Source organism: Pocillopora verrucosa, chromosome 5 (genome assembly GCF_036669915.1).
Source record: "Pocillopora verrucosa isolate sample1 chromosome 5, ASM3666991v2, whole genome shotgun sequence".
In the NCBI taxonomy this organism is placed as follows: domain Eukaryota; kingdom Metazoa; phylum Cnidaria; class Anthozoa; order Scleractinia; family Pocilloporidae; genus Pocillopora; species Pocillopora verrucosa.
The window spans coordinates 28602065-28615872 of NC_089316.1; the positions used below are offsets into that span (position 1 = coordinate 28602065).

At 37.5% G+C, this 13808-nt stretch overlaps 2 protein-coding genes across 3 annotated transcripts; both read right to left on the reverse strand.

The window, feature by feature from the left end:
• Positions 1-537: 537 nt before the first annotated feature.
• On the reverse strand, positions 538-8084 carry LOC136276901 (uncharacterized). 2 transcript variants are annotated; one of them, XR_010717564.1, is made up of 5 exons: positions 7936-8084; positions 2477-6610; positions 2219-2284; positions 1759-1804; positions 538-1354 (listed from the first exon to the last, which is right to left on the reverse strand). XR_010717564.1 is itself a non-coding variant. In XM_066167338.1 (5 exons), the coding sequence occupies exons 2-5, from the start codon at positions 5155-5157 to the stop codon at positions 1155-1157; spliced, it is 399 nt and encodes a 132-aa protein (XP_066023435.1). In that variant the 5' UTR covers positions 5158-6610; positions 7936-8084; the 3' UTR covers positions 538-1154. The 2 variants fall into 2 exon arrangements, 1 of the variants encoding a protein (XP_066023435.1); XM_066167338.1 differs by having other exon boundaries at positions 5071-6610.
• Positions 8085-9281: 1197 nt separating this feature from the next.
• Positions 9282-13010, reverse strand: LOC136281235 (uncharacterized). Its single transcript, XM_066167545.1, has 4 exons — positions 12522-13010; positions 10725-10790; positions 10265-10310; positions 9282-9860 (listed from the first exon to the last, which is right to left on the reverse strand). The coding sequence occupies exons 1-4, from the start codon at positions 12612-12614 to the stop codon at positions 9661-9663; spliced, it is 405 nt and encodes a 134-aa protein (XP_066023642.1). The 5' UTR covers positions 12615-13010; the 3' UTR covers positions 9282-9660.
• Positions 13011-13808: the final 798 nt, after the last annotated feature.

A 13808-nucleotide genomic window follows, 5' to 3' on the forward strand; every position in this document is an offset into this window, starting at 1 on the left:
CAGTCGTGCAATGACCCTAGGTTCAAGGACATGACAGAGAGACCGTGCTCCAGCTATGGGTAAATAGACATCATTCTTCCGACAGCGGGCTCTTAAGCCAGAAGATGGGGGATACCACCTCTGATGTAAAAACTACAACCATACGGATCTTACAGCCGTCTCAGCCTGTCGAGCCGCTCTAAATCTTCCCTGGGCCTAAAGAGTGGGATTGGCGCGCGCGAGCTGGTCTTCACTTTAAACGTACGGAGCGCAGGCGGGAAGGAAAGACCTACAGCGATGGAGCATGACGAAAACGACAGGTGTTAGATGGCACTGAAGTCGCAGTTATAACTCTGCATGTAGGTGGTCTGGCGTAACGTGGTCGCTTGCTTGTTAACAGAGACAATAACATCATTCGATCATTCGGCTTACCCAGGCCACCACGCAGCCTTTTCTAGGGATGCGGTGCTTACTCTGAATAGAGAGGGGTCTGGAGTGGATATCCTAAAAAAAGGCTTGTCCCACCCTTACCCGGTTGTTGCATTTTGTAATGTTTCCTCAAAGAAGAAAGAATTAAATCGAAGCATAGTTTTAAAATTATATTTTTTCGACAAACGGTTCCGAGCGGTGTTAAATAAATAAAAAAGAAAAAGACGCATAAATAAACTGCAACTGCAACCGAGATGAACCTAGAGTCTAGATTTTTTCAACCTATCCTTTCTGTTATATAGAGACTCTGACACCGTAAAAAATACAAAAATTGGAACTGACACCTCTCCATATAGAATAGATATTGAAAACGAAGTCGAAAAAAGAGCAAAGAAAAACCAGTAAACAAGTTTTCAATCGTGTACAATTTTAATTCAATCCGTTTACTACAACACAATATGAAGACGCACAGCGATAGTTTGTGGGCTTTCATGGTCGGCCTACATATTTAAAATGGATGGAAGGGAGATACATGGCGCTAAAATTATATATTCTACTATTCTATTCTATTATATTATACTATGCTACTTTATCCTTTTCCAAAGCCACTCAGGCTTGTTTTTTTAACTTGGGATGATAACAAACTGAAACATCGATAAAATACAATTAAAGGAATTGAGTATTGTGTCGAAACTTGATTATTTTAAGTGAAATAACAAAATTGTACAACGTCCTAACACAATTATCTAGGGGCACGTAACGTAACAGCATTTCAGACTGCCATAATAAAAGTGACGATAAACAGGACAGTCCAATTTAGGCCCGCTAAGGTTGACTTTGCAATTTAACCAGTAGTTATTAAAGTAGCATCGATATTTCCACTCATGGGCCCAGCATTTAGTTGGCATTCCTCCGCCGCAAAGCTTTAATCCAGGAAAGCCTCTGGCTGTTAGAAATGAAGGAAACAACAATGTCTACCGGGTTACTTATTAGATATATGATAAATAAATATCATTACATATATAAAATAATTGGTAAGTATGCAAATGAACAAGTAATTACATATCCTCATTACAAAAAAAAACATTGAAAAAAGAATAATTCGACAATTAAGGATAAAAAAATTCATAATCCAAAGAACAAGGGGTGGGTGGCAGTTAATTAAGGAAACGACATGATTACTGTACAATGCTCATAAAAATAGTCCTTTGAGGACTATACTCTCACACAAGCGATCAGACTTCACCTTGTTAATAAACATCTGTTTCTCCTGGGTTATTACAACTGACTGCATCAGATTTAATAACTTTACTATTACATTTTAATCATCTCAAAAATGATTTCATTTACCTATGCGCTTATGCACTTCAAGGTTGGCAGAGATCCTGTCAGAAACCTGTGAAAATTTAGTACGATAATCAGTGAATGGAGTGAGGGAAAGCTCGCTCAAAACCCTAGTATTACTGGATACGGAAATGTCTTCATCAGTGTAATCAGCTTTCCCTGGCTTCTGTTGCAAATTTTTATGACACACAATTTGTGCCTGAGGTCCAAATCAATATTTGAGTTGTAAAAAGGTGTAATTGAGCATGCTCAGTCACCATCCTCTATCGTCTATGACTAAGAACGACTGTGCGTTCACTCTCACAAAACTTTTCTCTGAAAGGTTTAGCTTAGGGATATTGCTCAAACCGCGAAATCGTTTAAAAATCTCAGTAAAAACAAAGAACTGTTACGCTGGCGGATTTCCACCAGAGTCACTATCAAAATGCAACAGAATTCTTAATCGCTCACAATTTGTCAAACTCACCGGTGATGCACTTGAATATGAAAGGCAAAGAAGAAAAGCAACAGCTGTTATGATTATTGAACAACCCTGAAAGAAAAAAACTAAAGCACATCAGATGATATTAATGCTATATTTGCGAAGATGTCGAACAATAAGTCTGCTTTTTCGGCTTGGCAGCAAATGAATGGCATTTGCACTTTCCGTAAAATTCAGAAGATTTTGTAGAAGGTTTGCTAAAAGAGGCGTATAAGTTAATTATGGAAAAAAAAAAATACCAACCATGTTTAAGCTCGTTCAATCGAAGAGAGAATCCTTCCCTGGTCTTCACTGTATCTTTTCGAAACTAATCTTGTTCCTTGTCTTGGACGAAATCGCCTCTCATTTATATGTACTCGTTACCAGGAAGTAAAAGCAACATGTCCTCGTGATCACAACAGATGAGGCACGTTCTCGAAGCTAACAGGGTCACCCTGTGTTGTTTCATTTCATAGAGCCTTCTTATAACTTATAAAGAGGAGCCTTACCATATTTACTATACTTGGTATCCTAAACTTGGTTTTGAATGGGTTTGACCACTAAATGAAAACGTCAAAACCAGTTTTCAAAAATCTCTCTTCAGTTTGTGCCTACATGTACACGTCCTTCTTTCTGCTTCAGCGAATGTTACTAAATCTTCTCTTCAGGCTAACACGTCCGCGCTAGAACCATTCTGGAAGAGGTCAAGTTCAGTCGCTGCAGAAGTCAAGTGTAACAGAAATACCCCTCTACTTCCTCTTTAACATTCTGTGATGTTTTTGGTTGGCTCAACTTTTCTTCATGTCGACTAAATGATCTATTTGAAGTATAATATGACTATATATATGCATTTCTCAATGATTATTGAACTTGCTTTTACCACTGGGTCGACGTTTTAAGTTTCGGAGGAAAATTATCCCATTCAGGTCACACAAGTTTATTTTATCTCTACATTCAGCCAGAATGTTGAAAACAGGTCGCCTTATCAGCAAGTTCTTTCTTGCTTCTCCTCCACTTTATCAGGTTGGCTTTTGATATGTGATCACTAAACCTTATAAATTGCTTTAGAAATGAAAAGTTCTCACTGTTCCTTTTATTTTGATACATTATACCATGTCACGCTTGAATTTCTTCAGCCTAGATCTTCACAGCGACTAACACGTCTACGGCTTTCAATGCCTTTTTAATTCTTCATTACTACTTAGTCATCAGTGGTCGATGGGTTTTTTTCCTCAATAAGAAAAAATGATCTGTAAAAGTTTTTAATTTTAATTTTGCTCTAGAAAGTTTATAGCATACAAGGTCAGATTAACGATCGAAAGCTTTAATCTTTAGGGTAAGGAAGTAGTGATGAAAGAAGTGAAATCTCATCTTCTTAGACAGTTTTGCAATGACTGACAGCGATTTTCGCGAACTCGGTCTTGAAGCAGGAGTACGTGTCAGCAACGAAGGATGATTTGTTTTAGTTCCTTACAACAAAAAATAAACAACAAGTAAAACATGTTGTAATTGTTGATTGCCTCGCTACAAATTGTTGTCTTTCTTAGAACAAGTGAATTACCGAAAGGTTGAAGGAAAAGAAGCCTACATATATGTTTCTTCTTGTTGATTGTTCGCACAGACCACATGTTCGATAATTTTCTAGACACAGTCGCGAGACTTAGAATAACAGATGCATTTAATCAAGAGAAAGAAATATCCCATTACCTTCATTTAATTTCATCCTAATTCCTTATGTGATTATTGATCATGCGAACGCAATGCTTCGATGTTATGCGGTTATATCAATGTTTGGTTCGTCGGAGACCGAATTATCAAAAGACAGCACACCAATATCTTATTTATTTATTTTTATTTAGTTATTTAACAACTTTATTGGGTACGTCTACAAGCTCAAAATGAATACATATACAAGGAAAGAGACAAAAAATGGATAGACATACGCCAAAAGGGTCAGTGCGAACGGGACATGGAGTCCCATGCGGGGCACTACCCTTAATAAAAACGAAAAAAAAAAAGAAAAAAAAAAAAATGAAAAATGTAAAAACGTACGGTGAAAAAGTGCTAGAAAAGTGCTATCTAACAATATCTAAGCAACCTCTTGTTTTAATTTGACGTGAAAAGAATCGTAATGGTGAACGTGAATGGAAAGCGCTCGGGATTAGAAGACGAAACTGAAAAGACCTTGACCCGCTCCATGATCAAATTTTCTTTGACAATGACAATTGACGTAAATGTATGATTAAGTACGTCAATGTATGATAAAGCACGTTAATGTATGATAATGTAGACATACCGGGACCCAGAATACATTCATTTACTTATTTACGTGTGGTGTGGTATGGGCAATTGTAAGATTCTTTAGCTCATTTGAGCCTATCAAATAAAAGACGCTTCTCCTCACAGGAGTTACTGAGCACTCATGTACACAAATACCTTTATCCTGAGCGCTCTAATAGTTTTCTAAAATTCTTACCTTAAAGGCTAAAATAAATTTTTTGGTGTCGCCAGATATTGTTCTGGCGGGAATAAAATAAGTGTGAACTGGTCAAGGGTACGACTATCACACTTGTTTGCGGAAGTAGTCTCATAGGGAACCTTGGATAAGCCATGTCATGTAAGTAATGCACGTCATGCGCATTTAATATTGTCACGCGGTATTTTGTGTCAGCTCAAGCCAACCTTCAAAGTTTTTGTTCCTTTTTGTTTGCTTTTTTTTTCTTTGAAGTTCAACAACTTGATAGAGTGATTATTCAAAGGTTTCTTTGTAGTTCAAGCCAATTTTCAAACCTACTCTTCAAACGTCCATGTAATCTTTCAGTGCATGATTTACTGTACATGTCGTCGAAGAATCTTACCTGATCTAACAGTATTAGCAATCTCTGCACCATGTGCATTGGATTATTGACAGCAATACCCAAAATTGCAATAAGTAGCGTTTCCATTACAAAGGTAGTTGACTGAGATAACGATTCCTGTCATGGTAAGCTTTACAACGTTGCGTTACACAGTACATAGTGAAAGTAAGCCTCGTTCTGATCCCTAATTCCAAGAGGATGGGCAAATTGGCTATGCACCCATGACCAACTCACGCTGAACACCCACGGAACGCTCCTTTTGGATTGCTTAGTGTCCTCTTATAGAAGATATTTGCTTATTCAATTACTTTGGATTTAAAAGCCGTAACATGGAGGAGTAATTAGCATCACATCGAGGAAAGCGCATTAAGTGTCGATACTTTTCTCTCTACTATACACGAAGCGGATTTTTTCTTGCCTCCAAAGATTCTTTTATTCATAAAATGTAATTTTGGTAATATTAGGGGGGACTTTCACGATCTGCGTCTGAGTTTGAAGCTATGTAATCCTTCGAAAACATCTTACTTCTGTTACAACTCGTTGCTTCTCATATCGAGGTAAATCTGAAATTTGTCACTGACCCTGAGCTAAATCATTATTCAAGGAAGCTGAATCTTCAGTACCAGGTTATGATAACCTTTAGATCGAAGAGTAAATGATCGATTAGAATTGAATATCTCGATCCTTTCTCGTCGCCTGGAAACTTTGATATGTAAGTAATATTTATAATACCCCATTAACATATTTTGTGAAGTATATAATGATAGAAATGATAATTACTAAGCCGTAGCCGCAATTCGTGTGTTGGCAATCGTACACTTTACTTTGATTCCGAGTTTCGTGGTAATTTTTTATACCTTGTTATAATATTTGTGTCATCGCCTACCGGTTTATCGTTATCATGTGTCTTTCGAAGTTTTCAAAGCAACCTCTTGTAGAATAAATGCTAGGAATACTGATTCAATTCTATCCGTAATTCGTCGGTTGCATAGCTTCAGTCCAAAGTCACATACTGATGTTCTATGGATTGTGGCGAATTTTATTTGAATTTTTGAGTTTTTCTTCGTTTGTTTCCAATATCATATCATAATGAAAGAAGTCAACGTGCGTTTTATATTCAACAAAAACATCCCAGACAGGGAAAAATACTTCTAGGATTAGCATTGTCAAAAGCGTTCGGTACGCTAATGAATAAGAGAGAGATGGTTCAATGAAAAAAAAAATTTTTTTTTCGATGACCTGGCCTAGAATTTACCATCTTCTGTGTTCTCATTAAGTATTTGTTCCATTCCGTTTCCAAGAAAAACTTTAAGCATCAAGCCATCGTTTGAAGATTCTGTACTAAGTCAAAGGCTTATGCTAAACAGTGCTTAAAATGGCAAATATTTGGACCGCTACTTGTATTAGTTCTTGTTGTGGATGACAATTTACCTTCCATCCTGGATTCCTCAGATCTTAGGCTTGTATTGCTGCTATTCCTGGTGTGTTAGCCTGTTCGTCTTCAGGGTGTGAGAAGGACCATTCAATGGAATATCTAAAACTGGAAATATATATATATATATGCTGTATAGATTTGCTTTCCACAAAGCTGCGTACTAAAGATTTGTATGTTCTGACAAAATAAAAATGTCTCATAGAGGGGTGGGGGTTTATTTTCCCTCAGTGATGGATACACTTCCCATCGACAAACGAAAAAGCAAAAACCTCACTCTAAACATATCAACAAACAAACTTCACTCATTGAAGTCGTTTGCATTTTTGTTGTATGCAAATTCCGAGTTAATACCATTTTATCTCTACATTTGTTTTTCTTTATTTTATTTAGCCACCAATCAATTGATTAGTTCATTTCCCTTTTTCAGTCGCTGAATTATTTAATTATACGTATTTATCTCATAATTCTTACATGTTATTGATGTTACGTAATTTTCCGGGAAATTTCCATGTTCCTGACGTTTTTAAGCGCAACGCGAGTCTGTGAATATATTAAAAATGACTGACAAGATGAGATCATTTGAAGGGGTTTTCCCTTAGGTTACTCCCGTCTCAACTGTTTTCACTTTCAATGAACTTCATTTTATAAAAAATTCATTTGGAAAAATTACACCATTAACCATAAACCTGTCGAGCTTAATCTCCTGGACTGACAAAAATTTCATACTGTAGTCGGAAATATAAGCCCTCACCAATACGGAATTACATCAAAGGAAAAGAAATAGTATTTCATGTCACGTTATTCAAGGAGTGTATCAAAACTATTGAAATTTAGAGTTATTCCTTTCGAAATAATCTCCACTGAAGCCTTTCCGAACTTAAGTTAAGTACCCTCACGGTAGATTCTGTTAATATTTCGCGGGCTTTAAACAGAGATATTTAACGTTATAAAGGCTCGAAACATGCATTCATGTTCTAGTGTAGTACTAAATGCAGCAACGAGTACACAGAGAATTCTACTTCTCCTCTCTTTCAGATGAAAGTTTCGAGCCAGGGAACTTAAACTTTGATTTCTACGCGAAAATTATGGTTATCAACCGAATGTAAACTTAACCAAATGATCACTTGATCGTTAAGTTTATTTATTTGAGCAAATCCTATGAACAACCGAAACGTGGCGTGCATCGAAAACGTTGCCACTTATTCCCGTTGTGCGAGAAGCAGGGAATAAATCATAACGATTGAAGCTCAACGATATGAAAAATCTAACAAGAAGCAATGAATTATTAAGAATATATGTATATATAGTTTCTGTACGGAGATACAAGCATAAATCCAGCAAAACGCTGTAAACTTTGGTGTAATCCGGTCAAGCAATGGCGAAATTCTGTTTATATGTTCTATGTTTTTGCGATATATCAAATCGCTTACCTCAGCAGCGCTGGGCACGCATCCAGATTGAAACCTCCCTTTCCGAGAAAACAATCAAACCTGTAATTAATTTGCCAATCGAAAGAACTGAAGAAGACAGCAAAACAAATCTTACAGCCGATCAAAAGCTAGGTATCCCTTCCTCGAAGATTGAGGACAACACTTCCGCTTTCTTTCTGAGAAGTGATAGTCAAAGCGAGGCTTGATGTAAATTAGGTAACGTGACATATGTAACGCAATCTTTATTTTTTTGGTTTATTTCAGCAAAGTTCTAGAGAAAGAGACAGCGCTGAACCGAGGTGGAGCAGGAAAATTATATTGGATAACACACCAGGACTGTGGAAATCAAACAATATACATTTATTTTAAAAGCATTAGACTAAGACAGGGACTCTGAGCAAATCCGTGGCGACCATCTAAAACCTAGCGGGTCACAGGTGGTGGATAGTGAAAGGCCTTCAGTGAAGGTTAGCTCTGAGTAAGTTGGCTTGCCAGTGAATAACGAGTCCCGAACCAGGTGTAATGGACAGTTCAGTCGTGCAATGACCCTAGGTTCAAGGACATGACAGAGAGACCGTGCTCCAGCTATGGGTAAATAGACAGCGTTCTTCCGACAGCGGGCTCTTAAGCCAGAAGATGGGGGATACCACCTCTGATGTAAAAACTACAACCATACGGATCTTAGCGCCGTCTCAGCCTGTCGAGCCGCTCTAAATCTTGCCTGGGCCTAAAGAGTGGGATTGGCGCGCGCGAGCTGGTCCTCACTTTAAACGTAAGGAGCGCAGGCGGGAAGGAAAGACCTACAGCGATGGAGCATGACGAAAACGACAGGTGCTGGATGGCACTGAAGTCGCAGTTATAACTCTGCATGTAGGTGGTCTGGCGTAACGTGGTCGCTTGTTTGTTAACAGAGACAATAACATCATTCGATCATTCGGCTTACCCAGGCGACCAAGCAGCCTTTTCTAGGGATGCGCTGCTTGCTCTGAATAGATAGCTGTCTAGAGAGGATATCCTAAAAAAAGGCTTGTCCCACCCTTACCCGTTTGTTGCATTTGGTAATGTTTCCTCAAAGAAGAAACAATTTAATCGAAGCATAGTTTTAAAGTTATATTTTTTCGTCAAACGGTTCCGAGCGGTGTTAAATAAATAAAAAAGAAAAAGACGCATAAAATAAACTGCAACTGCAACCGAGATGAACCTAGAGTCCAGATTTTTTCAACCTATCCTTTCTGTTATATAGATATATATATATATATAAAATTTGGAACTGACATCTATCCATACAGAATAGATATTGAAAACGATTTGAACGATTCAATTAAAGTTAAAAAGCCTGTCTGGACTTTACGAGGTCGAAAAAAGCGCAAAGAAAAACCAGTAAACAAGTTTTCCTTCGTGTACAATTTTAATTCAATCTGTTTACTACAACACAATATGAAGATGCACAGCGATAGTTTGTGGGCTTTCATGGTCGGCCTACATATTTAAAATGGATGGAAGGGAGATACATGGCGCTAAAATTATATATTCTACTATTCTATTCTATTATATTATACTATGCTACTTTATCCTTTTCCAAAGCCACTCAGGCTTGTTTTTTTAACTTGGGATGATAACAAACTGAAACATCGATAAAATACAATTAAAGGAATTGAGTATTGTGTCGAAACTTGATTATTTTAAGTGAAATAACAAAATTGTACAACGTCCTAACACAATTATCTAGGGGCACGTAACGTAACAGCATTTCAGACTGCCATAATAAAAGTGACGATAAACAGGACAGTCCAATTTAGGCCCGCTCAGGTTGACTTTGCAATTTAACCAGTAGTTATTAAAGTAGCATCGATATTTCCACTCATGGGCCCAGCATTTAGTTGGCATTCCTCCGCCGCAAAGCTTTAATCCAGGAAAGCCTCTGGCTGTTAGAAATGAAGGAAACAACAATGTCTACTGGGTTACTTATTAGATATATGATAAAAAAATATCATTACATATATAAAATAATTGGTAAGTATGCAAATGAACAAGTAATTACATATCCTCATTACAAAAAGAAACATTGAAAAAAGAATAATTCGACAATTAAGGATAAAAAAATTCATAATCCAAAGAACATGGGGTGGGTGGCAGTTAATTAAGGAAACGACATGATTACTGTACAATGCTCATAAAAATAGTCCTTTGAGGACTATACTCTCACACAAGCGATCAGACTTCACCTTGTTAATAAACATCTGTTTCTCCTGGGTTATTACAACTGACTGCATCAGATTTAATAACTTTACTATTACATTTTAATCATCTCAAACATGATTTCATTTACCTATGCGCTTATGCACTTCAAGGTTGGCAGAGATCCTGTCAGAAACCTGTGAAAATTTAGTACGATAATCAGTGAATGGAGTGAGGGAAAGCTCGCTCAAAACCTTAGTATTACTGGATACGGAAATGTCTTCATCAGTGTAATCAGCTTTCCCTGGCTTCTGTTGCAAATTTTTATGACACGCAATTTGTGCCTGAGGTCCAAATCAATATTTGAGTTGTAAAAAGGTGTAATTGAGCATGCTCAGTCACCATCCTCTATCGTCTATGACTAAGAACGACTGTGCGTTCACTCTCACAAAACTTTTCTCTGAAAGGTTTAGCTTAGGGATATTGCTCAAACCGCGAAATCGTTTAAAAATCTCAGTAAAAACAAAGAACTGTTACGCTGGCGGATTTCCACCAGAGTCACTATCAAAATGCAACAGAATTCTTAATCGCTCACAATTTGTCAAACTCACCGGTGATGCACTTGAATATGAAAGGCAAAGAAGAAAAGCAACAGCTGTTATGATTATTGAACAACCCTGAAAGAAAAAACTAAAGCACATCAGATGATATTAATGCTATATTTGCGAAGATGTCGAACAATAAGTCTGCTTTTTCGGCTTGGCAGCAAATGAATGGCATTTGCACTTTCCGTAAAATTCAGAAGATTTTGTAGAAGGTTTGCTAAAAGAGGCGTATAAGTTAATTATGGAAAAAAAAAATTACCAACCATGTTTAAGCTCATTCAATCGAAGAGAGAATCCTTCCCTGGTCTTCACTGTATCTTTTCGAAACTAATCTTGTTCCTTGTCTTGGACGAAATCGCCTCTCATTTATATGTACTCGTTACCAGGAAGTAAAAGCAACATGTCCTCGTGATCACAACAGATGAGGCACGTTCTCGAAGCTAACAGGGTCACCCTGTGTTGTTTCATTTCATAGAGCCTTCTTATAACTTATAAAGAAGAGCCTTACTATATTTACTATACTTGGTATCCTAAACTTGGTTTTGAATGGGTTTGACTACTAAATGAAAACGTTAAAACCAGTTTTCAAAAATCTCTCTTCAGTTTGTGCCTACATGTACACGTCCTTCTTTCTGCTTCAGCGAATGTTACTAAATCTTCTCTTCAGGCTAACACGTCCGCGCTAGAACCATTCTGGAAGAGGTCAAGTTCAGTCGCTGCAGAAGTCAAGTGTAACAGAAATACCCCTCTACTTCCTCTTTAACATTCTGTGATGTTTTTGGTTAGCTCAACTTTTCTTCATGTCGACTAAATGATCTATTTGAAGAATAATATGACTATATATATGCATTTCTCAATGATTATTGAACTTGCTTTTACCACTCAGTCAACGTTTTAAGTTTCAGAGGAAAATTATCCCATTCAGGTCACACAAGTTTATTTTATCTCTACATTCAGCCATGCAGAATGTTGAAAACAGGTCGCCTTATCAGCAAGTTCTTTCTTGCTTCTCCTCCACTTTATCAGGTTGGCTTTTGATATGTGATCACTAAACCTTATAAATTGCTTTAGAAATGAAAAGTTCTCACTGTTCCTTTTATTTTGATACATTATACCATGTCACGCTTGAATTTCTTCAGCCTAGATCTTCACAGCGACTAACACGTCTACGGCTTTCAATGCCTTTTTAATTCTTCTTTACTACTTAGTCATCAGTGGTCGATGGGTTTTTTTCCTCAATAAGAAAAAATGATCTGTAAAAGTTTTTAATTTTAATTTTGCTCTAGAAAGTTTATAGCATACAAGGTCAGATTAACGATCGAAAGCTTTAATCTTTAGGGTAAGGAAGTAGCGATGAAAGAAGTGAAATCTCATCTTCTTAGACAGTTTTGCAATGACTGACAGCGATTTTCGCGAACTCGGTCTTGAAGCAGGAGTACGTGTCAGCAACGAAGGATGATTTGTTTTAGTTCCTTACAACAAAAAATAAACAACAAGTAAAACATGTTGTAATTGCTGATTGCCTCGCTACAAACTGTTGTCTTTCTTAGAACAAGTGAATTACCGGAAGGTTGAAGGAAAATGTATGTCGGTGGGAGAGTATAGCAGGTAATTTAGTGTTAACAACTGGGTTGAAAACGTAAATTAGCCACCGTAAAGAGTAAAAAAGTTGACGTTTCGAGCGTTAGCCCTTCGTCAGAGCGATGGACGAAGGGCTAACGCTCGAAACTTCAACTTTTTTATTCTTTACGGTGGCTAATTTACGTTTTCAACCCAGTTGTTAACACTAAGTTACCTAAATACCTGAACCGACGATTTCTTTCCGTTACTGCTCCACTTGTTGAGTTTGGAATCTTCGACGGGTGACGCTTGGTGCCTGCAATTTTTGAGCATCATAATACCAGTTATTGGGAATGAACTCGGCGGAATACAACCTATATTTTCTTTTGCTGTTTAACGCTGAGTCCACAATACATAGCGGCTCTTTCTCACTGATATTTTGTATGTCGCATTTATAGTTTACACACTGTTCCAGTTTTTTAAACTAAATTCATACAGTACTCACAGCCTTCAGATGATCTATATTGGTGCCGGAATCCTTGAGATTGTTGCGACAGATTTCGAACATAGAAACGATTTGATTCAGGCACTGGTGTTGAAAATCTTTTTGCGCTACCTCAGAGGAGGCTCTTCGGCAACGATGATTAAAAATCGTGAATAAACATAGACCGAGGGTAGAGACAATTGTTTTCAAATCAAGATAGCTGATGTTAAACAAGCTGACAAAGCTTACGATATGAAAAACTTTTAGGCGTGCAATGTGTAGTTGAAAAATGCGAAAGGGGAGGAAGGAGAAATGAGTTTAAACAGACGAAGACTAATTTTCATTTATTGACACGGTACGAACAAGTTTAAACTCCCTTTAACTTTAACAGGGTTCGTACTGTCTTGCAAGTCCGTGACTTTCAGAGGAAGTCCGCCAATGAATTCAATAAATCCTTGGAAAATCCTTGAATTCCTATTTTCTTAAAGATTCTTTTAGAGGGGTGGGACGTTAACTTTTTTCTAAAAACCGATTGTAAAGAAGTCGAACGTTGTGCACCAGGGTCGTTTTAGAACATGGAGCGCGGTAATTGATCCAGTAATGTGTTATTGACCAAGCATGAGGACTCAAACCCCAGCCAAGCGTTGAGAGCCGAGAGAGCTTGCCTGCAGGTTACACAAGGACAAAATGGTTGCCATGCTGGCCACCGTAGAAAACAAAAAAAAAAAGGAAAGGCTAACAGCCAATCAGCTCACAGAATTTGCTGCATCTTGCATCGCTTGCGAAGCCAGCCATATAAAAAGGCAAAGTAATTCACCGGCGTAATTTAACTCTTCAAGCAAGAATCTCTCCTAACATATTCATCTAGGGTAGTCAAAGTTTAAAATGTTATGAATGCTAGAAAAGAAAGGGTTCCTATGTCGCCCTTATTCAGAGCTACAAATTTGGATGGCCGAGAGTAAACCAGAGAGGATACACAACACTTCCCTATATTGACCATAAATGAAAAACTGAGTATGTTACATATCCCAGAAGCGCTCAGGCAT